The sequence below is a fragment of the Rhododendron vialii genome, chromosome 9a (genome assembly GCF_030253575.1).
Source record: "Rhododendron vialii isolate Sample 1 chromosome 9a, ASM3025357v1".
Lineage (NCBI taxonomy): Eukaryota > Viridiplantae > Streptophyta > Magnoliopsida > Ericales > Ericaceae > Rhododendron > Rhododendron vialii.
The window spans coordinates 26,538,779-26,566,570 of NC_080565.1; the positions used below are offsets into that span (position 1 = coordinate 26,538,779).

Below are 27,792 nucleotides of genomic sequence, written 5' to 3' on the forward strand. Positions count from 1 at the left end.
GGGTGCAGTGGACGAGTGATTCAGCAATCAACCTTGGTTAACCGAAAGCGATTCTAGGTTGTAAGTATAGGTTTGTTTGTAACCGTACAATGAGTTATAGTGCATGATTTCCTTCCCGTGGTTTTTACCCGTTTAAGGGGTTTTCCACGTATATCCTTGTGTTTATCGTTTATCGTTTTTTTATTCTTGTTATTTTGCTTGATTGAGTATTTTGATAGCGAAAAAAGAATTTTCAGCTTGAATTACCAGTTGATAAATAACAAAAAATAAAAAAACTAGATAGCTTCCTTTTTAGGATATAACCCGTGTATGGATTTTGTGGAGAGACAAGTAAGAGGCAAAAAAAAATGGTACGAAATCTACGCATGTTTTTATTTCGAAATGCTAAGTGCATGTTTTTATTTCGAAATGCTAAGTGCAAAGAAAATATACTTAAAGTGTATATGAACGGGTCAAATTCACTGTTTAAGCCGTTCATGTACATTTTAAAGATATTCTTATTTTCTTTGTCCCTGACTCTCCCTTTTTATTTCTTTCCCCATCTATTTCTTGAGGCCAAGCAAGAGCCTAGGCGGCTGCTCTCATATCTCCGTTCCATAACACATTCTTAAAAAATAAGTGCTTATTTCACATTTTTAAATTCAAAAATAATGTAAATAAAAAATAATTTTTAAATTTTTTTACACCGTATTAAAAATTTCAATGAGATCTATCAAACGAGGCCTATAATGATAGAAAAATTATTTACATAAACTCATAATTTTTAAACTTAAAATTACCTCTTAAAAAATAAGTTATTATTTTGGTTTCTGAAACCCATCCTTACTTGTTTCCATCGCTCCTCTTTTTCCCGCACGAGAGAGAGAGAGAAGAGAGCGAGAGACTTTGGTTGTTTTTATCTCTGACCTTGTTTGGGTGGGAGTTAATTGAACAAGCCTAATCCAAAGGATGTCGGCGCCGGCGTCTCTAACGGGAAACTATATGCCCCAAGTACTTTGCAATTCTGGATTAGGAACTGGAGAGCAAAGGATAGGATATCCAAGGAGTCGACTGAATCCTTCTCGGCCGTATCCTACCAGTTACCCTCCTCTGTCCAGATTCAGTACCACCAGACCCGTTCGTCTATCCCTATCTTCTCCAAGGAGGTAACTTTACTGACCCCTTCTTCTCCGGTTACCATATTCTTTTTCTATCACTTATGGGTTTCCTCAGCTTTATGGGTTCCTTGAGTAAAAGGTTCATTTTTTTACGAAGCACTCTAATAGGCAAACCCAAACACGAGCATAAGTTTGAGTAAATAATTCATTATGAATGATATTTGTAATTTTAGAGGGAGGGAATAGCTTTGTATTGAAGTCTGAGTAAAATTTTTGAGTTTCCTTGATTTGCAAAAGTACAAATTTCGAGTAAAACTCAATTTGTTTACTATGGATAGAAAGTAACATTACAAAGATTGAGGAGAGAATAAGATCAAGTGTAGAAAGAGTATTCTAGAGAGAATACGTAATGTAGACCATAAGAGAGGTTTAACGCCATGATCGAGGCCTCGAGGGCCATTCAAGTAATCCGCTGGTGGAGAAAGGGGTATCATGTTTTTTGCAGATAAAAAAGATGTGTAGAAAGAGTATTCTAGAGAGAATACGTAATGTAGACAATAAGAGAGGATTAACGCCATGATTGAGGCCTCGAGGGTCATACAAGTAATCCGCTGGTGGAAAGGGGTGTCATGTTTTTTGCCGATAAAAAAAAAATGTTTGGTACTCTGGGTACATCCTTTGCCGATCTCTCATTGTTCTATGTATAGGTACATTATGTACGTGGAGAGGGAGAGTAATCGATATCATATCACGAAACTTTTCTCTTATAGACTTAAAATTTTGGAACTCAATGATATTTTCTTTTTCTAGCTGGATACAATTACTCTCTATTTGGCAAGTGTTTGACAAAATAGTTGGATACAGTATTTCTTGCCAAACTTTATTTTTATGGCAGTTTTGAATCTTAGTTTAAGTATCTTGATTGCTACAGTTACATGAATTCGTAAAAACTGGAGTTTTAGGTTTCGGTTGCTGCAGCTAGACTGCAGTCGCCAGCGACCTTCTATCGAGATATCGAGAGGGAGACGGTTTTTAGAGAGAGAGAGAGAGAGAGAGAGTACAAAAATATGTAGATTTGATTAGACATAGATTCTCTTCATGTTTCAAAATGGTTATTAGATTTTTGGGCAATGTTTTTGAAACAAGAAGGGTCCAATTTTTCGCTATGGGAACTAGTCAGAAAATTTGTCAATTTACATTCTTTTTGTTTTATATAGTTTCTTCAACAGTAAATTAAGGGAATTAGCATGAAATGACTCAAATGAGGGCAGTTGTTTCCATCGAATGAAATTTACAACATGTGTTGAAGTATTCTCTATCAAATCTGGATCCTCTCATGGGTTTCTTTCTTCATTTGATCTCTGGTGCGATCTTCACGTGAAGAGAACTCAACCCACAAGGGCCACAACAGCTCCATTTTGATGGTCCGAGCCATTCATTTTAAAGGTCTCAATGTAAAATGTATTCATTTGAAAACCAAAGTTTATCAGGCATTGTTTATATTCGTCACATGAGAAACGAACGGCCGGAATCTTATGAACCATTTTTATTTTGACGGTCCATTTCTCTTGAGTAGATACGATAGGCGTATATACTTATGGATACTACGCTAACCTGATTTTTCGCCTAGATAATTTACACATTGGGACCTAAAATGAACAACTCAGATTATCAAAATGGATTGTGGTTCCTTTTGTCTTGAATAAGGATAAGATCATAAGTCGTTTTTTCTTTCCCTTGTTTTTCGTCGCATGAGAAACAAATGGCCGGGATCTTATGAACCATTTTTATTTTGACGGTCCATTTCTCTCAAGTAGATACGATAAGCTTTTATACTTATGGATACTAGGTTAGGCTGATTTTTTGCCTGGGTAATTTACATATTTGACCTCAAATGAACAACTCGGATTATCCAAATGGATTGGGGTTCCTTTTCTCTTGAATAAGGATAAGATCATAAGTCGTTTTTTTCTTTCCCTTGTTTTCTCTTGCTTGAGAATTTTGCAGGTGGGGGATTATTTTCGTATGTGTGAACTGCAAGTCCCTTGCTCATTGTTTCCTCAGTTTTTAAAATTTTGATACCGAGCAAAGGGATGTGCAATTTTCATGTGGTTCATTCTCTGTCTTCTTTCCACACGCTCTACTCACTTAGCTTGTATTTATTCTTTAATCGTCCATCTTCCTTTCTGTGGAGTTATAGCAAAAAAAATTGATGTTTCAGTTAAAAGTACTGCCTCGCGCTCCAGTCAGCATTGTATGAGTTTCCATCTTAGAATGCACTTGAGTTAGTTTCACTCCTTGACAGCATAATAAAAGAGAGAGTGTGCGGGTGGTGGTTGTTTATGGTGTCAAATGGGTTTTTTCATATTCTCTAGTGTTGGATGTAATAATTTTTTTCTCTGCATTGGTGTGGTTGTGAAGGTGGTCCAGTAATGGAGGAATTGGTGGGCCAGTACACTCTAGGAAAGAATGCAATATCCAAAAATGGCATTCTACCATGCTTGATGAACATTCGGCCCGAGCATCAGATCAACATAAATGTTTCTGTGGCCTACGTTATCGGCCCAGAAGACAGATTGGTGTCAATGGATTTACATCAAGAGTCTTTTCAGACAAATCTTCTTTTCACTTATCAGGGCATAGACTTGGCAATGGCGTTGTAAGTGACTACTCCAACTTCATTTCATTTTTCATAAACATAGGCCACATTGCCATGAGTGAGTTGTACCCCTCCCTGCATTCTCAATTAGGAGACCAACATGGCGTGTTCATATGTCTGTCCCTTGTCAACCAGATTAAGATCATCTTATTTGAATTCCAATATCTTCAGTTCTGCTACTGTTGATTATGTTTTTCATAAGTTGAGCTCTTATCATTGTTGTTTACTTGTTGCTATTTTATGTATTATTTAAATGCTGGAGAATCATTTGTGACATGCAATGTTTGATCGTGACTTGGTGATCCAAGTTGAGAGCGTTGTAGCAATCAAAGGAAACAAAAAATCGAGCAGTGTTTTGCCTGCAACTTCAGTACTCTCCAGCATACTAATGCAAACCTTTCTGCTGCTTTTCATGTTTTTGCCACCCTTATGCGTGAAGCAGTTTAACCTTATTTTACCTGGTAAGATTGGCAGCACTTGCGCAGTATTTGACAGTTCCACCATGTTTGATGATAACTGGAAAACATGGCTTCTTTGTGCTGTTATTTTTTGCTATTATATTAAGCGCAACGATTTTGATTGGAACATAAGCAGATAATTGATGCACATTGTTGTAAGTTGTAACATATTGAGTTGTTTCATGTGTGTGGGGTGTTTACTGGTTAACAGTAGGTAAACCATAAAAGGGTATCCAAATCACCTTGTCACTGCAATGAGATGGTTTTAAGGCACTTAGGTGATTGCTACAAAGAACCATGAGTACGTGTATGGAACACTAATCGATGCAATAAGGGCACATGTCGCAGCGATTTTCAAAAAATCAAGAAATGATTTGGCTTGGGGACAACAACAAATGATGTATTTGTGAGTATGGAGAGAGTGGTAACTGCTTCATTTGTGGTTGCAAGTACAAGGATATTACATTATACCAAAATGATGACAGATCTTTTGCTTGTTTGATTTGTTGGAAAAAAGGTTGTGAACAAAAACTCTTCGATATAGCTATGTTAATGAGCTCTATGGATTTCATTTGGAGCTTTTGATTTCAGAGTTCCTAGGATTCAAAAGCCATGCGTCCGAAGCTGTGTTTTGAAAAAACTAACAAAGAAAACAGTAGAATGTGTCTGTATACCGAGGCAGATTTAGGGTGATTATATTTGTCAGTCTCATACATTTTAAATCGAAGAGGTGAAATCAGGCTGCCCAGCTGGAGTTTTAAACTCTGATTTTCTTCCTTGCCCATAACTTCTGGGAGTAGGATGATAGGGATGGCATCTGTTGAAACAATATGATGTCCAAGAGTTACCGTTATTGGTTCTTTTATGTAAGAGGCCCATGCACTTAATGGGTGTGGGCATGTTATTTTATTAGTGTTGCCATTTAGGGTGCATGTGTTATTATACAAGACTTCTTGCATACTATCATTCAAACCTGGTTGTGTAACTTGCTTGCATTTGCATGTATTTCCTGGAATTGGAAAACTCTTTTTGGGATATGAATATTTTAAATTGTGGAAGACTGCTTGAAAGAGATGTTTCTAATCTTTAATTCAGCTATTATTTTTGCTTTAGACCCAAAGGGCCTCGGTTACATGATCTGATTTTGTGGGATGTTCAATTACATTGGATTATTAGTTATTACTTTCTTTTTGGCATTCGTGGAATTTCTCTTCTTTGATGTCTAGTTAGCTCTTTGAAGGTTTTTCCGTGACATACTAAAATGTGTGTGGTATTTTTTTTTCCTGTCCATGCTTGCAAGACAATTTGTTTGATTGGCATCGCCTATTTGTGCTTAGGTAAAGCAAGTTCACGTTCCACATGCAACTGTGGGTCCAGATGAGCCTCATGCAGCAAGTACTATCATGCCGGGTGGTATTTTAGGGGAGCAAAGTCTTGATTCGTTGGATCTTGAGATGGAAAGAATAGAATTGGAAAGGATTTTGAGTTCCAAACTTCCTTTGCATCCAAAGTTATACAGGGGACAACTCAGGAATGGACTGCGCTATCTTATTTTACCAAATAAGGTTCCAGCAAACAGGTAACACCCAACCAGAAGAACTGCAATACCCACGTTTACACATGATGTATTCGTCATTTTCGTACCTAGAAACATTTTTGTTTGCTATAGTTGTCACAGCTACATCAGAGTAGAATAATGTGTAGAGATGAGTTATAATTTATATATTATGAAAATGACAAGAAAAAAATTTAAGTATGCTTCTGATCTTATTTTGCATGGTCTCTTCGAGAAGAGAATAAGATTGCTGAGATGCCTTTGGTACTTAGTGTTGAGCTTCGGCCAATTGAATGGGAATCTCTTTCAAAGATCCACCCCCTTACGTGCTTTTTTTTTTCAGTGCTGTTGTTTCGCTGCTTTATTGTTTGCTTACGTACGGAATTGGATCTGCCTCGGGCTTGTTTGTTGTTTATGTAGGATCCATTGCTCGAACGATATGCCTGGATTGGTTTCCGTGACCCTTGCAGCTGATGGTTATAAAGGAAATCTATGAGTTAAGAGCATGGTTGACAAGGACGGATGCATAACTTTATTAATGGGTGGGCGCATATTTAATATTATTATCACATAAGAGAAGTGTTGAGTTTGGACACATTAAAAATGCTATTCTTTTACTGGACAAAAACCCTTGTAAAATAGTTTACATAAATGCACGCTCACTAGGGGTGATTCGGTCCAGTTCAGTTTGGTTTTTGGGTTTTTTTGGGGACCGAACCAGATAGTCGGTTTGAGAAATGTGTAAACCGGAATCGGTCGAAACACTTCCGGTTCAGTTTCAATCGGTTTGGCCGGTTTCCGTCCTGTTTGTCAATTTCCATTACGGAATATATCGCCGGAGCATAAATGGTGCCAGAATCTTTCGCAAGTTTCATCTCGCCGGAGCATAAACGGTGCCGGAATCTTTCGCCGGAAACTTGCGGAGCCCTAAAACACCTCATTCCACTTAAAAATCCATGGATCTGTCCATTTTCAACCTATTTCAGCCTTAAATCGAATTCTAAACATTCGAATCAAATCTGTACTCACCTAAATCGACATACCCAAGATCTGGAACCCTAATGTGGACCTAATCAACTTCAACCAGCCTTGGAAACCCTGCAATCCATGCAGTACGAGCCTCGTCTCTGTGATTCGAATCCCAGAAACCATGAAATCAAAACCCTAAAACCCTGTGATTGAATAGCTACAATTCCTTTCAATCGCACCTACTGCAGCCTGCGAATTAATGAAAGAAGACAACGACGACGAAGAGAGAGAGAGAGAGAGAGAGAGAGAGAGAGAGAGAGAGAGAGAGAGAGAGAGAGAGAGAGAGAGAGAGAGAGAGAGAGAGAGAGAGAGAGAGTCACCCTTGGGCAATGGCCGCCATCGCTAATTCGATGTGTTGGTCGTGGACCTCATGGATGAAGTCAGCGTGAAGCTGTGAAGGGAAGGGAGGACAAGTTTGAGGAGAATAGGGTTTTCACGTTTTTAAAACATATATATGGTCCGGTCCGGTGCTAAAGACACACAAACCAGGAATAGAACCGGATTTTTGTGTGTGGATAATTTCACACTGGACCGGTTCTAACTAAAAACCGGTCGGTCTGGTATTCTAGTTTGGGCCGGTTTTCTAGTTTTTAAAAGCACCCCTAACACTCACAAAGAAACACATTCTTTCTTCTTATAGCCATCCACCTCCTCAATGAATGGTTAGGATTATTTTCATCCAACGGCCCACATTTTCATTGTAGAACCCTCCTAGAAAATATCTTCAATTCTTCACACCTCCACAATATTTCAAAACTCTCCACACTAGTCTAGTATATAGTAGAGTTTTCTACAATCTTGTAGAACATTTCAGAATTCTTTAGAATTTTCCAAAATTCTCTAACTTATTTTAAAACCTCTGAGAAAGATATATGACATTCTTCAACATTTGAGACCGTCCTAGAATAGTTTAGATTATTCTCCATTCTTCTAGAGAGTTCTCCATTCTTCTCCTTTTGGATGATTCTAGATCTATGGAGAGTTAGATGTTTACTCTCAGTGAGAGGTACATATTTATTATTATTTATTTATTTATTTGCTAAGCAAAAGTATTTACCTCAACAAGAGGTACATATTACAAAAGATGTACTAAAAAAATAATCATAGATATTTTCGATCAACTTAGGCAATTATGAAAATGTAGACCGACAACAAATATAATAGTAGGTGCATACGATAGTGCACCCCATAGCTATTTCAAAAGATAAAATGTTAAATCTAATATTAATATTTTCTTATGGATGCATAGAATCTTGAGAGGACGCTTATGAAACTTTCGGGAAAAAAATCCTCAATGGACGGATGTTAGATTTTCTTTTACAAATGTTGGGCGGGCAAAGAGATAATTTTAACATTTTCAAGACAAAAAATACTATGATTCTAAAGAAATTTTGGAACTTGGTTAGAGCGGTCGCCCTGTTTCATCCGCCCCTCGGTCCGTCATTGTTGGTTGAAAAGTTAGGTGATACCCCCAACCTTGACTTCCTCTCATTGACTTACAAGCCGTATGTGAAGTACCTGTTATTGGTACCTTGGTTTCTTGTCATCAAACCGACAATATTTGAATGTAGAAGACATGTCATTTAGTCATTGGATCGGCACAGTGAATTATAATAATTGTTCTCCACTTGTTTCATGACCTTAGATCTACTATTGTGAAGAAAGGAATAGATGATTTGTTGCTGATTTGATGCTTGTTGAGTTTCTTGGTATTGCTAGTGTAGTGGCTCCAGAATCGGGACTCGGTCATCCTACCGAGCCGTTCTGCACCGAGCAGTCATGAGGACACCTGCCCGCTATGATAGAAGAGTCGGGCGGATCATAGTGTTTCCTTCGGTAAATGGGGGTCCGGTCGGGACTCCGCCATCGCCTGAATGGTTCGGGGCGTTCCTGACCCCGACCCCCCGAGGCCGCTTGAAGGAAAACGGTTACACCAGGAGGGTCCCATTAGGTTATGCCGCGAGCGTAATCATTGGGGTCTGACCTCGCCATGTGCTCCGTAATCGCTTTATCCCTTACATCACCAATGACGTCACCCGATGAGGTTACCCGAGTGTACCCTCCACGCGCTAGCTTGGAGGCCAAGCAAACCAAGGTCTATAAATACAAAGGGATACTAGCCTAGAGAGGTATGCCATTCTATCCTAACCCTAGACCTATACACTTCTCCTGAGATCTAACTTGATCATCGGAGGGTCCCTGGGCAACCATAGCCCTAGTGACTTGTTGTAGGTCCAGCGGCAGGAGCACGGAGCTGTGAAGGAAGGAACCAGGACTTGAACCACGTTCAGGATCCCGTCAAATTGAACCCCCACAATTGGCGACTCTGCTGGGGATCCAGCCACTTTCTCAACGTTCAATCCCTTCTTTTCCAAGAGCTCTGTTCAGAGTTCTTGAACCAAAAATGGTGGAGGTTGAAGATCCACATCCCAGCGACACGACCCTTAGGCTCGGCCCCCACGGAGACCTAAATCCGGGCTTCGGCAGAGCCAACGCCCTGGGTAAGACTCACATATCCATCGGTGTCGGAGCCGGTATCTCAATGCCTGACGCAAGAACGTCCTCCGAACTCCACACCTACATCCTCCACTCGGAGCGAAAGATCGATGACCCGACAACGGTCGTGGAGCGAGACAAGCACGTCAGAGACGAGCTAGCAGAGATCAAGCACCTCTTCCAGATCTCCCCATCCCATTCCGCCGGGAGTCGTGGTGGACGACAAAGCCATCGCAGCCCCTCTTCCAACCGCGGAGGAGGCCCTCTGGCGGAGCACCGATCTCGTCCCTCAGCCAAAGACCGTCTCGAACCACCAGAAGTGGGTAGCCGTACTGAAAAGGATGCGTGGCGTAGGGAGCGTTCCCATTCCCTTAACCCCAACCCCAACCCCAACCCCAAAGGACTTCGGGAGAAGCCATCTACCTTCGAGAGGCTAGCGTCTCCGCCTCTTCCACCCAATCTGTCAGAATCGATAAGGGGCGTCCTGAGCTCACCCCTAGTTTCACCAAGGTTGCAAAAGAGGATGGTGGCCTTGTGGAATACCAAACCAAGGGGTATCGCAAGTGCCTAAAAAATGGGCGAGCAAAAAGCCAGGTCATCACACACTCCAAGAGCGGTCGTGACAGGAGCCCAGTGACCGAGCGCCTTGAGCACCATCCTCGAGATAGCTACAAGAAAGACCGGCATGAACGCTCCCCCTAAAAGTCAGGAAGCGTTCCGCCGAAGCGAAAAGAGTACCAAAGGTTGGACTAGCTTGTCCCAAAGAAGCGGTCCACGACTGAGCCTCCAGACGCTTCCGACCGTTCGATCCAACCGCATCGCGATGCCCGACTCGAAAGACTCATCACTATCTCTCCATTCACAAGAGAGATCGATTCAGTCACCCCCCCAAAAGGATTCACCTAACCCAAGTTTGCCAAGTACGACGACAAGATCGAGGCATACACTCATTTGGTGCAGCACAAACTCGTCATGTCTCTGTTGCTCCGAAACAAGCCCTCGAGCGACGCCTTTCTATGCGAAGTCTTTCCCGCAAGACTCGGGAACCTAGGCCTTACATGGTTCAACCAGCTCCCCGCTCGGTCAATCTCCTCGTTCGATTCCCTCTGTGACGCCTTCGTGGCTTGGTTCATTATAGCAACAAGCACGAGAAGGAAATCGACTCTTTCCTCGCGCTGCGCAAATGAAACGACGAGACGCTCCGCCAATACGCCTATCGTTACTGAGAACTTTTCAATGAAATCGAGGGCTGTGATGGAGTTATCTAGGCCCGAGGATTTAAGGTTGGTCTCACTTCATAGGACGAGCAAGTCTACGACTACCTGGCTAGGCACAAGCCCAGTTCCATGAAAGAGCTCATGACTTGCATTGAAGGGTGGTGTCAGTTAATCGAATCCAAGGCTGAGGGCGCATCGAGAAACCTGCGGGCCCGAAGGTCACAGTTGTCTCGATAGCTATTCTAGTTGCCATGCCTGCTCTTGCACCGACCCCCAAAAAGCAAGTTAACAACATCAACCAATCTTCGAAGAGGGGACCGAAGCCGAGCGATTTCAATGCTGAGAAGACCATCTTCACTGTCCTAATCTACCGGATCATCGATCAGGTCAAGGATCAGCCCTTCTTCTCCTTTCCAAACCAGAAACTTGGCACCGGGAACGGAAAGATCAAGAACCCAATCGTCTGATGCAGCTACCATAATGAGCAAGGCCACTTTACCACCGCATGCAAGCCCTTCAAGGCTTACTTGGAGCAGCTTGTTGAGGGTGGCTACCTTGGTAATCCCATTGACCACAAAAAAACAAGGGCTTGAGCACAGAGAGCTGAGACCCACAATGAAGAAGAGATTCAAATGATCCACGTCATCCACGGTCCCCTAAATGCCGAAGCCGCCCGTGTCATCCGTGCCGAGCTCAACGACGCCTCTTCCTCCAAGCAAGTCATGTTGGTTGGTCCCGAGCCTAAGCGTGCCCGTGTCGACGACAGTTCCAAGTGGACTATTTCGTTCACCGAAAAGGATCTAGACCGCGTCCAGCTCCCGCACAATGACGCCCTCGTGGTTAGACTTTGCATCGGGACATTCAATGTTCGGCGCGTTCTTGTTGACCAGGGCAGCTCGACAGAGGTTATATAGTTGTGGGCAGCGTGCCCAGAAAAAAGGGGCGGATCGACGAGCTCGCTTTTTTGGCAGACGAGCGCTCAATTCAGAGTCGCCACTTGGGTTTGAAGGTCCAACACCCAAGGAACCGAACTTGAAACGCTCGCTGCGCTGTTTGATTTTTGAAAAAGGTGAAGGCACCGGTCCGTCATAACCATATCTGAGTTCAGGAGTCAGGTTACGAGAGGGGAAGGGTTTTAAGGCACCCCTCTTACCCAATCTGGAGATCGGTCTCTACTTAGGCATTTGCGAAAACATTTGCGATTCTGTTTGATTAATCAATTATTTAGCCAATTAGAGGTGGAGAACAGTTTAATGGGGATTAAAACTGTAACATGTTTGCAGGATGTGATAGATAGCATGGATGAGCGGTTAGTAAATAGGGTAAAGGCCAGGTTCTGTTTAACAGAGCAAACTCGACGCACTGTATCGACTTGACGTGTACAAGAAGGTATCTACATGCACTGATCCAATCCACGCGGATCACTGCATGCGATTACAACCTAGGCGCGCGAATACCACACAAGCGCGCGTGAGTTTGCTTTGCTCACAGCCTCTGTTTTTAACCTCTTTTGGGCTCTGGTAGGACCGGTGCACACCCAGGACAAACCAAGCAGTTGATAAGCAGTTCTAAGCAGTTTAAAGGCTGAAAAAGCCCTACAAATTAACAAAACACCCTATAAATAGTGTGAGGACAAAATAATGGCCTAAAACCTAGTTACCCGTGCAAGGCCAGCCACTGGTCAGAGGTGCTCTGGCGCGCGAGTGTCGCGCTCTGGCGCGCAATGGTTTGCGCCCTGGCGCGCGCTTGACTGAGCCTTTTAACCAGTGTTTGGTTTACATGTTTCTGGGTTCTGGTACATGTCCAGAATAATCCCAGGGGTACTCCATAATAGCAGAAATACAAATTGAACTACAACTAACAATTTCTAAGAAAGGAAAGCAGTAAAATAGTTGTTAACATGCTTTAATAGTGACCTATATGCAAAGTAAGGCATAAAACAGTAGGACACCAATCCCCACGCGGTCCATCACGCGCGGGAATGGGACTGTCTCGCGTTGGTTCCTACGATGATGGTTTTTGAAACCTTGCCAGCTTTAGGACCAGGACTGATATTGATTACCAGCCTTGGCCCTGCTAGCCCCTCTCAGGGATCAGAACAGGAAAACAGTAGGTATGCTATACCTAGATTGAGTTTGAACAGATGATTGAGCTTTGAGGTTTGAAACTTGAATGAGGTGTTTGAATGGTTATTTGATGGAAGAGGAAGAACAAGCTATGTTTTTGGTTGAGGTGTGAAAATGGTGTGTAATCCTTCTTGAAATTTTTGAACCCTTTGAAAGAGAAACAAAGGGGGATATATATAGGAGGAGATGGAGGTGAATCTGGTTGGTGCAAGGAGAGGAGCTCAGCCAGTCCACGAGGCTGGCTGAGGTTACTTGGTGGTTAAGCTTACCAGCCCATAAAGGTGATGGGGACAGGTTGGACAGGCTGGAGTCAGTTTGGCGTGCAATGGTGCGCCCTGGCGCACGATGGTCAACGGTCAAGCTGACTGTTGACCACCACCTGGCAGTTTGATCGTCGCGCGTGGGATGGTTGCGCACTGGTGCGCGTGTACCACCTACTCACAAGTTGATCTACGCGCGCAGGCTGCAAATCATAGCGCGTCAGTAGGGTTTTTGGCTGTCGAAGTGGCTTAAGCTAGGATTAGGTTCAAGGGTTTTGCAAACACTCAAAGCTCAAACACTTATCATTCTCGGGGTGTTCTTGATCCAATTCATCATCGGGGAATCAAATACCGTGAGTAAACTAATCTAGAAGCCCAGATTGGGGTGTCTACACTACTATTCTCTGTTCAAAGACCTGGAGCTCTCCGAGAATGATCTTCGTCCCTTCGAGTTCCCCCTAATTGGCTTCAGCAGGGCTCCAGGGTGGCCAATTGGCATAATCACCCTTCCCGTTCGTGCCAGATCGGTAACTCACGATATGGAGTTTGTTGTGGTGGATGTTCCTAGCCCTTACAACGCCATCGTCTGGCACACCTGGCTCCATAAGGGTGGTCCAATTCATTGGTGTTTATGGACGTCAGGAAGACCTCGGAGACCAAACCGCTGCCAAAAGGTGCTATGTCAACGCGGTCCGAAGCAGTAGACAGACGTCCCGGCTCAACCTCATTGAGGTCCCCGATGCTCCAATTCTTGAGGATGTCGGTTGAAGAGCCGACGAGAAAGTAATTGAAGACCTTGTCACCATCCCCATCAACGAGGGCGGTTCTTGTTTCTTCCTAGTCGGTTCCTCACTTAGTGATATCGAGCGGAACCAGATGGTTGACTTCTCAAAGAGAAACATCGAAGTATTCGCCTGGACACCGTAAGAGATGCCCAGGGTCGACCCTTCGTTCATCTGCCACGAGCTCAATATTGACAAAAGCAAGCATCTGGTTGTGCAACGAGCAAGGCGGTCCTCCCCAGTCCACTCCGAGGCCGTCATCGAAGAAGTTAACCGACTCCTCAACCCCCGGGCCATCCGCGAAGTTCAATACCCCAAGTGGTTAGCCAACATCATGGTGGTTAAGAAAAGGAACGGCAAGTGGCGTGTGTGTGTCGACTATTCCAATCTCAACAATGCCTGCCCGAAGGACTTTTTCCCCCTTCTGCCGATCCACCAGTTAGTCGACGCCACCGCCGGTCACGAGCGACTCAGTTTCATGGACGCCTACCGAGGCTATCATCAGATAGCAATAAGCAAAGGCGATGTTGAAAACACGGCCTTCATCACCCCGCACGGTATTTTCGGCTATCTCATCATGCCTTTCGGTCTCAAAAATGCCGGGGCCACATTCCAGCGGATGATAACTAAAATGTTTAAGCGATTATTGGGCAACACCATGATGGCTTACATCGACGACATGGTTGTTAAAAGCATGCTGGTCAGTGATCACCTAACCCATCTCACCGAAGCCTTTGAGATCCTGAAGGCTCACAAGCTTCGTCTCAATGCGGAAAAGTGTGCTTTCGGGGTCAGCTCGGGAAATCCTCAGTCACTTTGTTTCCCGATGTGGCATTGAGGTCGACCCTGCGCAACTCCTAGCAATTGAAAAACTCTCAGCTCCACATAACAAGAAAGACGTCCAACGTCTCACCGGCATGGCCGCTGCCCTTAACTGGTTCATCAGCCGGTCCTCCGACAAGTGCCAGCCATTCTTTGCTTTTCTGAAAGGTAGCCGACGTAGTTTCAACTGTACCGAGCATTTCAGAAGCTAAAGGCTTACCTCTCCGAGCCCCCGCTCCTGGTCACACCTCGCGATCAAGAAGATTTGTTCTTATACCTAGCCGTCTCCCCTCATGCTATAAGCGCGGTGCTTGTTCACCAAGAGGGACGAGACCACCAGCCCATCTATTATTCCAGTAAGACGATGACACCTGCTGAGACACGCTATTTGCCCTTGGAAAAGCTTGTCCTTGCCTTCGTCTTGGCATCTCGGAAGCTTGCCCCATACTTCCAGGCTCACCGAATCATCGTTCTCACTGAGCTCCCTCTCAAATATCTTCTCCGGAAAGCGGATCTCTTAAACCGAATCCCCCATTGGGTAGTGGAACTTGCAAACTACGAAATTCACTACCAGCCACGAACGACCATCAAAGCTCAGTCCCTTGCTGATTTCATCGCCGAGCTTACTCCTAGCGATTCCCCTACCCTGAAGCCGCACTCCAAGCAAACCCCAGCACCGCCTAGAAGTTGTTCCACGGTGATGTCTGGAAAATGTACGTCAACGGGTCCTCTAACAGTCGAGGTGCCAGGGCTGGGATAGTACTCCTTTCCCCTACTTGCATCCTGCACGAAAGCTCCCTTTCCATCAGCTTCCCAGCTTCAAACAAGGAGGCCGAATACGAAGCCTTGATCTCGGGACTCAAGACTGCCGATGCACTTGGCATTGAAAAGCTCGTTGTTTATAGTGATTCCCAATTGGTTGTTAATCAGCTTACCGAGGAGTACAAAGCTCGGGATGACCACATGCGCACATACCTCAGCGTGGTTCTCCGACTCACCAAAGGATTCAAGGCCTTTTGGGTTGAACACATCTCTAGAGAGCAGAACGCACATGCCGATGCCCTTGCAGGACTCGCCTTGGCATGCTCGGTCTCGGGACATCGATTTATTTCCTTCGGTACTATTGATAAGCCCAGTTTTGAGCTTGATGTTTTCGATCACGAAGTCCTCAATATCGAGCTTGGGCCGAATTGGATGGACGAGATTGTCAGCTACCTCCGGGACAATGTACTCCCTTCCGACAAGAAGGAAGCTCACCGACTCCGAAACAAGGCTGTCCTTTTCTAGTTAAATCCCAATGGCAAGCTCTACCAAAGGTCCTTTACCGGTGCACCCTCACCAGGTACCTGGCATCATTGAAGAGCTTCATGCTGGTGACAGTGGTTGTCACTCAGTAGGACGTTCCCTCGCGCACCGAGCCATTACTCAGGGCTATTGGTGGCCAACAATGAAGCATGATTCCAAGGAATATGTTAAGCGTTGCCGAAAGTGCCAGATGTTCTCCCCCATCATCCACCAACCGGCTCGAGATCTCAACCCCCTCACCAGTCCATGGCCATTCTTGTAGTGGGGCATGGACATCGTGGGCAAGCTCCTAGTTGCTCCCGGTCGATTTAAGTTTCTCCTAACTGCCACCGATTATTTCTCCAAATGGGTCAAGGCCGAGCGCCGAAGCTGCCAACAAGGCTATCTCCTCCGGACTCAAGCTCTGACTCGAATCCCGACGAGGTAAATGGGCCAAAGAATTACCAAGAGTACTCTAGGGCTACTGAACCACCCCTCGGCGCTCCACCGGATGCATTCCTTTCTTTTTGGCATTTGAAATGGAGGCTGTCATTCCACTATAGGTTGAGCTTCCAACGATCCGTACGGAAAATTTTGACGAGTCGGTCAATAACTACGCCATCGCTTCGGATCTTGGCTTGGCAGAATAAGAGCGCGAAAATGTGAGGATAAGGCTTGCCTTGTATCAATAAGAGGTCGCCAAGGGCTATAACCGAAGCGTCCGCCTTCGGTCGTTCAAGCCCGACGATCTTGTCTGGAAAAAGGTGGTAGAGAAGTCCAAGAAAAGAAATGTAATACCCAATTGGGAAGGTCCATACTGTGTCCTTAAGCACCTAGGCTCGGGAAATTACAAACTGGAAAAGCTGGAAGGCTCCCTTACTGCAAAATCTTAGAATGCTAACAACCTCAAGAAGTTCTACGGTTAGCTGTGGCCTCAGTGCAAGAGCCCCCTCGGCGTTCCCCCTCCCTATGTTTCTTTGTTTTCTAAAGTTTCTTTATTTTCGAACTGACTTATTAATGTAATGGCAGTATTAGAGGAAGTATCAATGAAAAGCAATCTTCTCTTTCCTAGCACTTTTTCTCATTTTTTACTTTCCATCGCTCGGTTTAGGCTAGCATAAACCGTTTTATTTTGACTTCCGGGATTTGGCCCTCTAAAAGTTAAATCCCTCCCGGCGCATTTCCCACTAAGTCGTCCCGGCCAACACGGTCGTTTGGGCTTTCGACGGATCGTTACAAGGATACTCGATCTTTTCCCCGAGCCCCTTACCCCGATCCACCATAAAGCCACTCACTGCTCGGATACGCTGCGTCTCTAACCCCTGGTCGACGCCAGCCCTCTACGGGACCCAGCCTATATCCCCTAGCAGGCCTACACTAGCGTGCGACATTATTTGTCCACCCCTTCGAGTTGGGGAATTTTCCCCCGCGTAGCCGAGGCAGACTAACCCGAAGCTGGGGCTCGGGAAATTTCAAAAGCCGTTTTCATCTACATGCTTTGGTTTAAACTCACGCGGCTCCGCACAAACCTGCCCGAGGTAGGGGACATCGGAAAATCAATTTTTCTAATAAACCATTTTCTCCCCACTTTGCTTCGGTTCCAACCTTGCCTGTCTAAACAGCAAGCCCGTCCGAAGCAGGGGGCACCAACAATTCCATTTTTTTAAACTCCTTAATTCTTTGAATTTGCTTCGGTTCATGCTCCGTTTATAACCTGTTTTAATATCCCACAAGTTCAACCGAAGCAAGGGCACAGACATACCCTAGCAACAACCATAAATACATGCAAGCATCTCAAGGATAAAGCACAAGTGTTTGAAAAAAAAGAGAGCATTCATATACTAAAAGCTGCAAAGTAAATGTAATGTGCAAGAGAAAGTCCTACCGAGGTTTTGGCTCGGGCCGACAGTCCTACTTAACTATTACTTAACTATTACAGGTGATCTGGCTTAGGCCAATTATTCGACGCTAGTCAGCCAAATTAGTTACATACCCTGGAACGGCAAATTGCAAATGTACGGAGCCGTCCAGTGTGAATTCAATCAAAAGTTCAAAGTATCTTTAGAAAGGAGAAGTGGAATCGCTCTAGGTGTCAGCTGTAGTAGTGGCGTTTGGATCGGTCTAGTTCTCGGGGGCGACCTCGATCTCAGGATTCGGCACTACTTCATCCTCCTCCTCGGGTAGGACAAGCTCCTCGGGGGGCAGCTGGGGGATGGCTTGGAGCTCTGAAATCTCTAGGAGATCAAATTTACTTAATAAAGTCTTGTGGCCATAGTGCAGCCCGTCTAGGAAGCGTTCCCTATGCAGCTCGGCCTCGATCTCCAGGACCTGCTTTTTGTGCTCTACTCCGGCCCCGTCGAAGCCGTCGTCGTAGTCCCTATCCCTCGCAGCCTCAACTTCTCGGGCTTGGGTGGCTCTCAAAGTGTTTGTATCCTCCTCGGCTTTCGTAGCTTGGTTCTTAGCAACCACCCGTTCCCTATCGCACCTTTGGAAGTCCGCCAGATAGAGGTCGCAAGCCTCCCGAGCCACCTTCAAATCATCCTCCCTCATTGCGAGGGCCTTCCTCAGCTCCTCGATCTCATGCTCCTGTCCTTTGCACCTATTGTTGATCGCCAGAGCTTGAGCGCCAGCCTGCGAGCATGGTGGATCAGGCGTTTGGAGTAGTGGCGGAACTTGGGAGCCCACGGAACCTCACACGCGCGAGTTCTAGTTTCGACATCGGTTTCCTCCCCGCCAGTCTTACCGCCCTGCTCCTCTCCCGCTGGGATGACAATAGTCTGCTTGTGTCTCCTTCGGCTGCTGTCCCCCACTTCGTGCCGAGCCCTTTTCTCTGCCGGTTCCTTCGGAGAGGTGGGAGTGACCCTCGAGCTTTCAGCTCCAACCATCCTGGGAGGAGAGCCAACTCCACGGCCCCTTGGCCTTTGGCGCCTAAGGTTCAAAACCACCCTCGTGCCTTGGCCTGACATTTCACCACTAAGTCCGGTTCGTTTAGGAGTCTCTCGGTCGATCTCTTCGCGGATGGTTCCCCGAGGAGGAGAATTGCTCCCTGCGGCTTCCGGTGCACAGACCGTTCCTATTCTCCGTTCTCCTCTACCTCTGCCTCTTTCTCAACCTCTTCCTCGGCCTGCCCTTGAAACCCTTTGCTGCCTCGGTTTCTTCTTCAGAAAGCATGTATAAGTTGGGACGTAGCCAAGCAGGTATGGGGCGAATCGGCTTGTGAGGGGGATAGCGTAGGCAGCGTTGATTAGGGCTCTCTCGGAAATCCTGCACAAGCCCTTCAACTGCAAGATGCCATCAAAAGGAAAAAGAAAGAAGTCAGCATATGCAGAGGAGAAAATAAGCGTGCAAGTGTTTGAAAGAAAGAAATCTACCGACCAGGTGTACCAGTTCGGACCAGTCCCGAACTGAACAGTGGTCGTGGTGTCAATGTTCTCACCAGGCCCAAACATGAAATTCCCAGATACTGAGATGTATATACTCGCCCATTCCTCAGAGTTAGGCAGATGATTGATTCAGAATTCGTCATACCCCGACCAACAAGAAAGGTAGTACCGGTCATTTTCTCGATTTACACCGACCGAGTATACCCCAAAAAACTCCTTCAGTCCGAACATCAGGTTTTTCTGCCTCCTCAGCTCTATGATGCAAGTGATGATCCGGTAGAAGTTAATCGTGAGCTGGGAGGAAGTGAGTGATAGGGTCCGAAGCACCCAACGCACGTACTGGTGGTGGGGGAACCTGACCCCGCCCTCGGTGATGGCCATAAGGGGGAAGATCAGCTCTCCTGAGCGGTGCGGCAATTGGCGGGGGTTGGTGGTTGGTAGCAACCGAACCTGGACGTCCGGGGGATACTATAAAGCCTCCTAAAATTCTCAAAGGCGCTCGATGCACTGCTGAAGAACTGGTTCTGATAGGGGCACGGTCTCACCGGCCTCTTTCGCCCTCCTCAGGGGCATCAGCAAAAGGCCCCGGCCCTTGATTTGAAATGCTGGGGGCCTCCATCTCTCTAGGGTCGAACGAGGTCACTGGTCGCGAAGCTCTAAGAGGGACGAAGGTCTCGATGTAGTCGACTGGGGTTCGGTAGAATGCTCGAAGCTGAAGCATTTCACGGATTTGCTCGTCGATTACCGGAGAAAAGGCAGAGCTACTGGAACTGTCCAAGGGTTGAAGATTAGTGCGAATAGATCAATATACCTGAGATTCGTGCGAAGATCTATCACCAAATCGCCTATAAATTTGTTTGAGTGTGAGCAGCACGGAAAAAGAGAGAGAGAGAGAGAGGTGTCATTCTCTCTCTAGCCACCCTATTTATATGGCAAAATTCGAAGGGGTGTGCGGGAAACAAAGCGTCTCCCATCGAACCGTCAGATCCTTGACACGTGGCAATCATCGGATGGACGATACCGAAAAGCCTACGCGGAATAAATTGATTATGAGAGAGAGATGGTTCATGAAAGAAAAAAAAAATGGGTTCAAAAAATTAATTAAATGTACACGTGGCGTGTCCTGCGCCGTGTCTGTATTCTCATTTTTTTACAATTCTCGTGTCCCCGTGTCTGTGTTCGTATCCGTGCATCATAGTTGTTCATATAGTGTCCTAGGGTGTCTAGACTCCGGAGCATATTCTAAAGCAGTATTCTAAAAGGCGGCCGCCTAGGCCAATAAGTCCCCGCCTAGGCGCTAGGCACCCCTTTTCTGCCCGACTAGCGCCTAACGATTTTTAGAACATTGTTCTTGAGTGTTATGCCATCTCCAAATACATAATTAGTGAGAAGAAATAGGATGCTTTCTATATAACTATCCGACACGTGTCTGAAGAGTGTTGGTGTCCGGCAAGTCTCCTACACTGGTATGTGTTAAGTCCCACATCGGCACTTCAAGGAAAATGAAAGTGGTATATGTGATTCCGACCAGCTACTATTAACCTGAGATTAATTTTTGAGCCACATGCTTAGGTTAAGGGTTAATAGGTCAGCTGGGGTGGGTCGTTATAATTGGTATCAGAGCACAACCCTGGTCGACATGGTGGGGGCCACCTTTAAAATCTAGTACAAGCCTAATGATGTGTTGTACAAAACTAAGTGCTACACCATGAGTCCATGACCACCAAGGAAAGGTTGTTAGGCCAATGCAACGGGGACGTTACAGCCGAGGTGGGGAGATTGTAAAGTCCTACATCAGCACTTCTAGGAAAATGAAAGTGGTATATATGTGATTCCGACCAGCTACTATTTACTTGAGGTTAACTTTTTGAGCCACGTGCTTAGGCTAAGGGTTAGCAGGTCAGCTGGGGTGGGTCGTTACCTTGAAGCAAAGTCCCACATTGCTTGGGTACTAAAGTAGTATGAAGAATATAATCCTGAGGGCACCCCCACTTCAATAGCTAACTTTTGGGGTTGAGTTCTACCCAAGACCATGTAATATGGTATTAGAGCCGGGTATGCCAAGAATGGGTAGGGTGCGTGTCCCTGGCTTGTATGCGGCAGGTGTTGCCGAGTGAGCATGCTGGGCATGAGGGAGGGTGTGAAGCGAAGTCCCACATCGCTTGGGTACCAAAGTAATATGAAGAATATAAGCGTGAAGGCACCCTCACTTCAATAGCTAGCTTTTGGGGTTGAGTTCTACCCAAGACCGTGTAATAGTTACAGTATGCGACCTCTGCGAAGTGTTTGTGCTTCAGAGGTGGAACATGGCTTGGATGTTCTATATTTATGTCACTTTAATCATAGTCTTAGCTTGGAGATTTTTGTTGGCTATATTACCGCTGGACACTTGCAGTAGCTTTGTGTTAGATTTAAACAGTTGTTTGTATTTGGAATAAATATTGAGGGATATCAACTTGCTTAAGGAGAAATTTAGGGGAGCGGCTAGCCAAAGTTTTTAAAGATGGAAATTTAAGAATGGTTGAGAGTAACCTTGTTCTACATAGAACCATTCTAATTATATCATATAGTGATTCCTTATATGCACTGTACATGTATCTTGTATGCACATGCCTTCCTCAACCTCGCCGTGATTGTTTTCTTTCTGTAATTTTAGGTTTGAAGCTCACATGAAAGTTCATGTGGGATCTATTGATGAAGAAGATGATGAGCAAGGCATTGCACATATGATCGAGCATGTCGCATTCCTTGGAAGTAAGAAGCGTGAGAAACTTCTTGGGACAGGGGCACGTTCAAATGCTTACACAGATTTCCATCATACTGTGTATCACATTCATTCACCAACTTGTACAAAGGTTTCTAGTATTATTATTCATGGCTCCAATGTTTATTATTGTCAAAGAACTATGATGTATATGTCGAATCTATGATCTAGTATAATGCGCTTTTCTTGTAAGAGCTACTTTAAATTGTCTACTTCTTGCCTTGTTTCTTGACCAACTTATTGCATTACCTATTTAGCTATAGATAAATTCATATCTCATCCCCTTTTCACCAGGGCATCCCGGGTCAATTTAGGTCTTCTCCTCTTCCTAGCATTTTAGCTACAAATAATTTTTTCGATTTTCTTTACTGTTGCATTTACTTCAGTTTAGTGCTGCCCTTACCTATTCATTATGTTTTCATTTCTAATCCTACCTCCTCCAGTCTTACCACATGTCCACCTCAATATCCTCTTTTCAGCTCTAGTCATCTGATCTATGTGATGTCCCTTGCATGCCCAATGTTGTACCATGTAGCCACGCGGGCCTTATAGCTGTTCTATACAATTTTCCTCTGGATTCCGCAGTTTAGTAGATAATTGTTGCAAAAATGAAAAGCTTAGAACAGGTAGTATAGTTTTCACAGCTCATAGTGTTGTTTGTTTACTGCTGGATTTGAAATATAATTAATAAGTTTCTTATTGACACGAAGATATAATGGTCTTTTGTAGAATAGAATATGGATTCTTTATACTGATTCTGTGCTTATTGCATGGTAGGACTCGGATGATGATCTACTTCCACCTGTTCTTGATGCTTTGAATGAGGTATTTAACAATGTCCTTAAATATATTGAGGTGCATGGTGATGTAACAAAAAGATTTAGGAACTATTATAGTAGTTGCCTTTATGAAATAAAAACCGCTGATATACTGAAATATGGTGCATCTAACATGCCATTTCTCTCTCATGGATACAGATAGTTTTTCACCCACAGTTTCTTGCTTCTCGGGTTGGGAAAGAAAGAAAAGCGATATTATCAGAACTACAGATGATGAATACAATAGAATACCGTGTTGATTGCCAGGTATGCAATTATGAAATCAACGAGTCTTTGCTTCCATTTTTTGTCCTGTGTCCTGCATAACACCTCTTCGTTTGTTTTCTTTTTCTTTTTGGTGTGCATAGTTGCTACAACATTTGCATTCTGAAAACAAGCTGAGCAAGAGATTTCCTATTGGGTTGGAAGAGCAAATTAAGAAGTGGGATGCCGATAAGATAAGGAAATTCCATGAGCGTTGGTACTTTCCAGCAAATACTACCTTATTCATTGTGGGGGACATTGACCACATTTCTAAGACAGTTTACCAAATTGAAGTACGTCAATGCCTATATTTATTGTCTTTGGTTGACGATCATCTGCTTCTCTAAATGTGCATATGTGAATACACTCATGATATTAAGGCTAATCTTTGAGCGGCAGTTGTTGTTAATGTTTATTTACTTAATTTGTGTTATTCAGGCTGCTTTTGGGCAAACTGGCCCAGGAAATCAGACAGCCGCATCATCTACACCTAGTGCATTTGGTGGAATTGCTAGTTTCCTTGTTCCTAAGCTTCCAGCAGGAATGGCTGGAAATTTTTCCCAAGACAAATCAGTTGGTTCTACGGAGCAGTCAAAGATTTTACAAAAGGAAAGGCACGCAGATCGCCCTCCTGTTGAGCATAATTGGTCCATCCCTTGGAGTAACGAGAATGTAAAGCCTCCCCAGATATTTCAGCATGAGTTGCTTCAAAACTTCTCCATTAATATGTTCTGCAAGGTATGGAAATAACCTAATTTTCTTTTTTTAGGCATAGAGTCGTAATGCGTGGACCTAATTACGAGAAGCAATTTTAATGCCACCTTGCTTTTTTTGAAAATTTGTTTCTTGGTGATGTCTTTCATGTTAAGCTATGAAGTTTGTAAGCACACTAAAAATGAAAAAGTCATTGTTTACTCATTTGGTGGTCATAGAATGAATTAACATGTTAAGTGATGAAGATAAAGTCAAATAACACAGAAAAGTTCGAAAGAAGGGAAAAGATAATTAAAAACTTGTTGCCTTATCCCTATGATAGAGTAAAATAAAGATTCGTTATTGGCTATTCTAGTGCACCTGCCACCTTTTGATCATCTAAAGATGATTAGGAGTGCAAATGTGTAGTATAAAATTTATGTTTGATGAGTGGCCCAAATGAGACTCAATGCTAATGATATTCTTCAATGAAGGAAACCGTATAGCTAGTAGTTGTGTTATACGTACGTGCAAGGAGAATTCCCGACACTAATTTTTGCATGAACATGTACCCTTGGTTGTATGGTGGAGATTATTTCGATCGTCATAGGCTGGTTAGGTAGTTCGGTTTTGATGCTCTTAATTGGTTTGTCAGCCTTCGGTCTTAATTGGAAGGGGTAATCCTTTCCGATATGTGTTCTTGTGGTGCTTTGAGTTGAGTGGCATGTTTGCATGAAGGCAACGGTTGGTTAAGAAAAGTTTGAGTGTTTTGTGGTATATACTGTCATTTGCCTTTTTGTGGGTTTTAGTGTCGCCTAATTTTAGGGGAATTCCTTTTGTAACAAGATGGTTGCAAAATATAAGTTGGATTATTTTCTTTCATTTCATGGTGGACTTATTGTTGGAAGTACTCTGTGTACTTGTGCATCTCTTTTTAGTTAAACTCTTTGTTGCTTATGAAAAGAGGTAGACTAAAATGACATGAAAATGTATTCTCCACGCCTACGTTACCAGAAAACGCTACTACCCTAGCGAATTACGTTTGGTATGAACGTTCCAAAACATGGTACACTACTGTTCCAAAACGGTAAATTTAGAGACCCGAAGTGATCCCCTTAGTTTTCCCCAAAATGTCAACTTATTATGGTCAAAATAGAGAGTGAATGGAATTTCGGTGGGAGATTTTGTAAAAAAGTTTAGTCGTTATGCTCCTAGAAATGTGTTTTGTCGGAATAATTTGACGAACCGTATTTAGTTTCACTAGATGTTTATCGCTTGGAAGATTAAGTTCTAGTTTTGTTATCTATTGAAACCTACCCCTAGCGTACCACAATTTAAGCATGTGGCGTATTGCGTTCCAGTTCCCATTCCTCGTACTGGAACAATCTGCGTTCTAGGTAACATACTCCTCCCGAAGTTTTTTGTTACTAAATATTAGGAGCATTTGTTCTTCCTACAACCTTTCTTGTTCGGTTAAAGAGCATTTATTCAAACCCTCCATTGCAGTAAGAAATTGGAAAGTTGAAACATATCAGCTCCAAACAGGTCGAGGAAAAATGAAAAAGTTAAGCTCTCATTTTCTTCGTCATGATGGTGTGAATATATAACCTCCCACTATTCTTTATTTTTTTGGCTGGCAACATAAAGAAAATATTACAAATGAAAAAATAAATGTTGCCAAAAAGTACAAATAAAAGAAGGGCAAGCAGTCCTCAGCTCTCTTTACATATCACACTACCTATTCTCTGGAAATTCTTGAAAGATTCCTTGAAAATTCCTAGCCATGCCATTCCCCTATATTTCAAGGATTTCTTTGGTCCCATATCAATTCTTCCTAACTTGTTGTATGTTATTAAATTGGGGCATAAACTTATGGTGAAGTGATATATATATAAAATCCCCTTTTTATGAGAGATCCCCTACTTAGCTGATGTGCGGACCTCATAGATCCCGATCGAATTTCGATGATCCGAGTCACTCAATGTAATCAAAGCGTGATTTTAAGGGTCCCCGCAAGAAATCGTCAAAAAAATGACCGGGAAGGGCTTCGTCCGAACAGTTTTTTATTGAACGGTTCAAATTGAGCGACTCAGATCATCAAAATTCGATCGGGAAATGGGAGAAATGGGGAGGCCCGCACTTAAGGAGCTTATTTAAGGTCCTCACAAGAAGGTTTCTGTTTATATATATATATATATATATATATATATATATATATATATATATATATATGTATATATGTATATATGTATATTGTGCTTATACATGATATTATATTCTTGTTTTATGTAAATGAACATATCTCCAATGCGTCCAAGTACTATATTTTAGCAACATAATGTATCAGCGTGTCTGTGTTGTTTCGTATCAATGTTCCACCTCCGCATCTGTGCTTCTTAGGTAGTTACATCATGTGGAAGCCACATCCATGACATTCCAATTGAGCCGGGGCATCCGAGGATGGTAGGGATGCATGGCCTTGGCCTTCGTTCGGCAAGTACTACCAAGTTAGCACAATTTGCTTAAGGGTGGTTCCAAAGCAAAGTCCCAGGCCGCGTCAGTTTGAGAGAAATGTGCTGCACACTATGTTACACAGACACAGGTGTGTGAATCTACGGGTGTAGATCTGAGGGTTTGACACTTGAAACCTGAAAATTTAGAATTCGTGGATATGGATCCAAATTTGGATACGGGTACGGGGATGTTGAATAATTATATATATATATATATATATATATATATATATATATATATTATATTTGAAGGGATACCTGTATTATTTATTGAAATAAATGTAATTACCTTTTAAAATATCACCACTTATTTGAATTTTATTTATTTCATGCCCAAATCTTAAAAATAGTAGAGAATAAGCATATGTGTTTTTTTTGGCCCATTAGTTAAGAAATGTCTTTATAACCCATTACTTGAGAAATATAAAGCTTTGGACAGCTGGCCCAACAAGCCCGCGTAAGGCCCAAACTAAGAAATAGAGCAAAACCCTACAAGGCTACGGGTGAATTACTGGCCGGTCCGAAAAATTGATTCAAAACTCCAATAGCTCCTGACTGGTTCAAAAAGCACGGACAAGGATTTCAACATTTTTTTGGATGATAATATCCACTCCCCCTCCATGCCGCCCAACGAAAAGCACCTCGCCGCGCTCCCAACCCTCGGTGACTCCTCACGCAACACCGCCTCCGCCCTCATCGAGTCCCTCATGGACCGACTCCACCGCACCGGCACTACCGCCGCGGCCGCCGTGACCACAAACTTGAGGGGAGGTCGGTCATTGTCGTCGTCGCTATTCTATTTGTATTTCCGTCGCCTCCAAAACGCAGAAACCCTCCTTTGGAAAGACCATGTCAACCGAAAGCGATCACGACCCAGGCTCCATTGATCGAATCGGTGAGTTGCATGGCTCGTTGCTCGTTCACATTCTCTCCTTCTTACCGATCAAAGACGCCATCAAAACCCAAGTTTTGTCCAAACATGGAAGTACCTTTGCTCTTTCATCCCATCCCTCGTTTTCTGTTCCGACTCTGTTGACAGAGACATCTAAGAAGTCTTTTGAAGATGCGGTTCAAACTAGTAGCCAGAGGTTCCAGTCCATTCATCCTCTGCTGTAGAAAGCTAAACGTCGCCTCGATGTTGGATCAGAAATTACTTTGGCAAACATGTGTTAGTATGTTTCAGTTTCTGGCTTACTTTGGCAAAGCACTGCGAATTTTTATTTTTTTTGGTTGAGGCGAATGGCTAGATTGTTGGGTATTGCTCTGTGAATTTCACACTACGAATTTTGTGTTTTACTTTGGTGAGATAGAAAAGTACTGCGAATTTCCAGAAAAAGCACTGCAAATTTGTGAAAGTCGCCGGAAAAAACACTGCGAATATGTAGTCGCTGGCTGTAGGTGGTTGCCGGAAAAAGTTGCCGATCGGAGGTGGTCACCGGAAAAAGCCACCGGCTGGAGGTGGTCGCCGAAAAAGTTGCCGGCCGGAGGTGTTTGCCGGCTGGAAGTGGTTTTGCAATGGAGGTGAGAGGGGGTGGTTGCATTTAATGAAGGGTAAAAGGGTAATGTTCATAT

General features: G+C 43.9%; 1 protein-coding gene across 5 annotated transcripts in view; it reads left to right on the forward strand.

Annotated features, from left to right (window-relative positions):
• Positions 1-833: 833 nt before the first annotated feature.
• LOC131302061 (stromal processing peptidase, chloroplastic-like) overlaps positions 834-27,792 on the forward strand; it is a 48,415-nt gene continuing 21,456 nt past the window's right edge. For all 5 annotated transcript variants that reach the window (XM_058328636.1, XM_058328637.1, XM_058328638.1 and 2 more), the window contains exons 1-8: positions 834-1,145; positions 3,519-3,756; positions 5,552-5,793; positions 21,825-22,023; positions 22,710-22,757; positions 22,910-23,017; positions 23,119-23,307; positions 23,453-23,752. In XM_058328636.1, the coding sequence (XP_058184619.1) occupies positions 949-1,145; positions 3,519-3,756; positions 5,552-5,793; positions 21,825-22,023; positions 22,710-22,757; positions 22,910-23,017; positions 23,119-23,307; positions 23,453-23,752 (1,521 nt within the window). In that variant the 5' untranslated portion in view covers positions 834-948. The remainder of the gene's footprint in view (positions 1,146-3,518; positions 3,757-5,551; positions 5,794-21,824; positions 22,024-22,709; positions 22,758-22,909; positions 23,018-23,118; positions 23,308-23,452; positions 23,753-27,792) is intronic.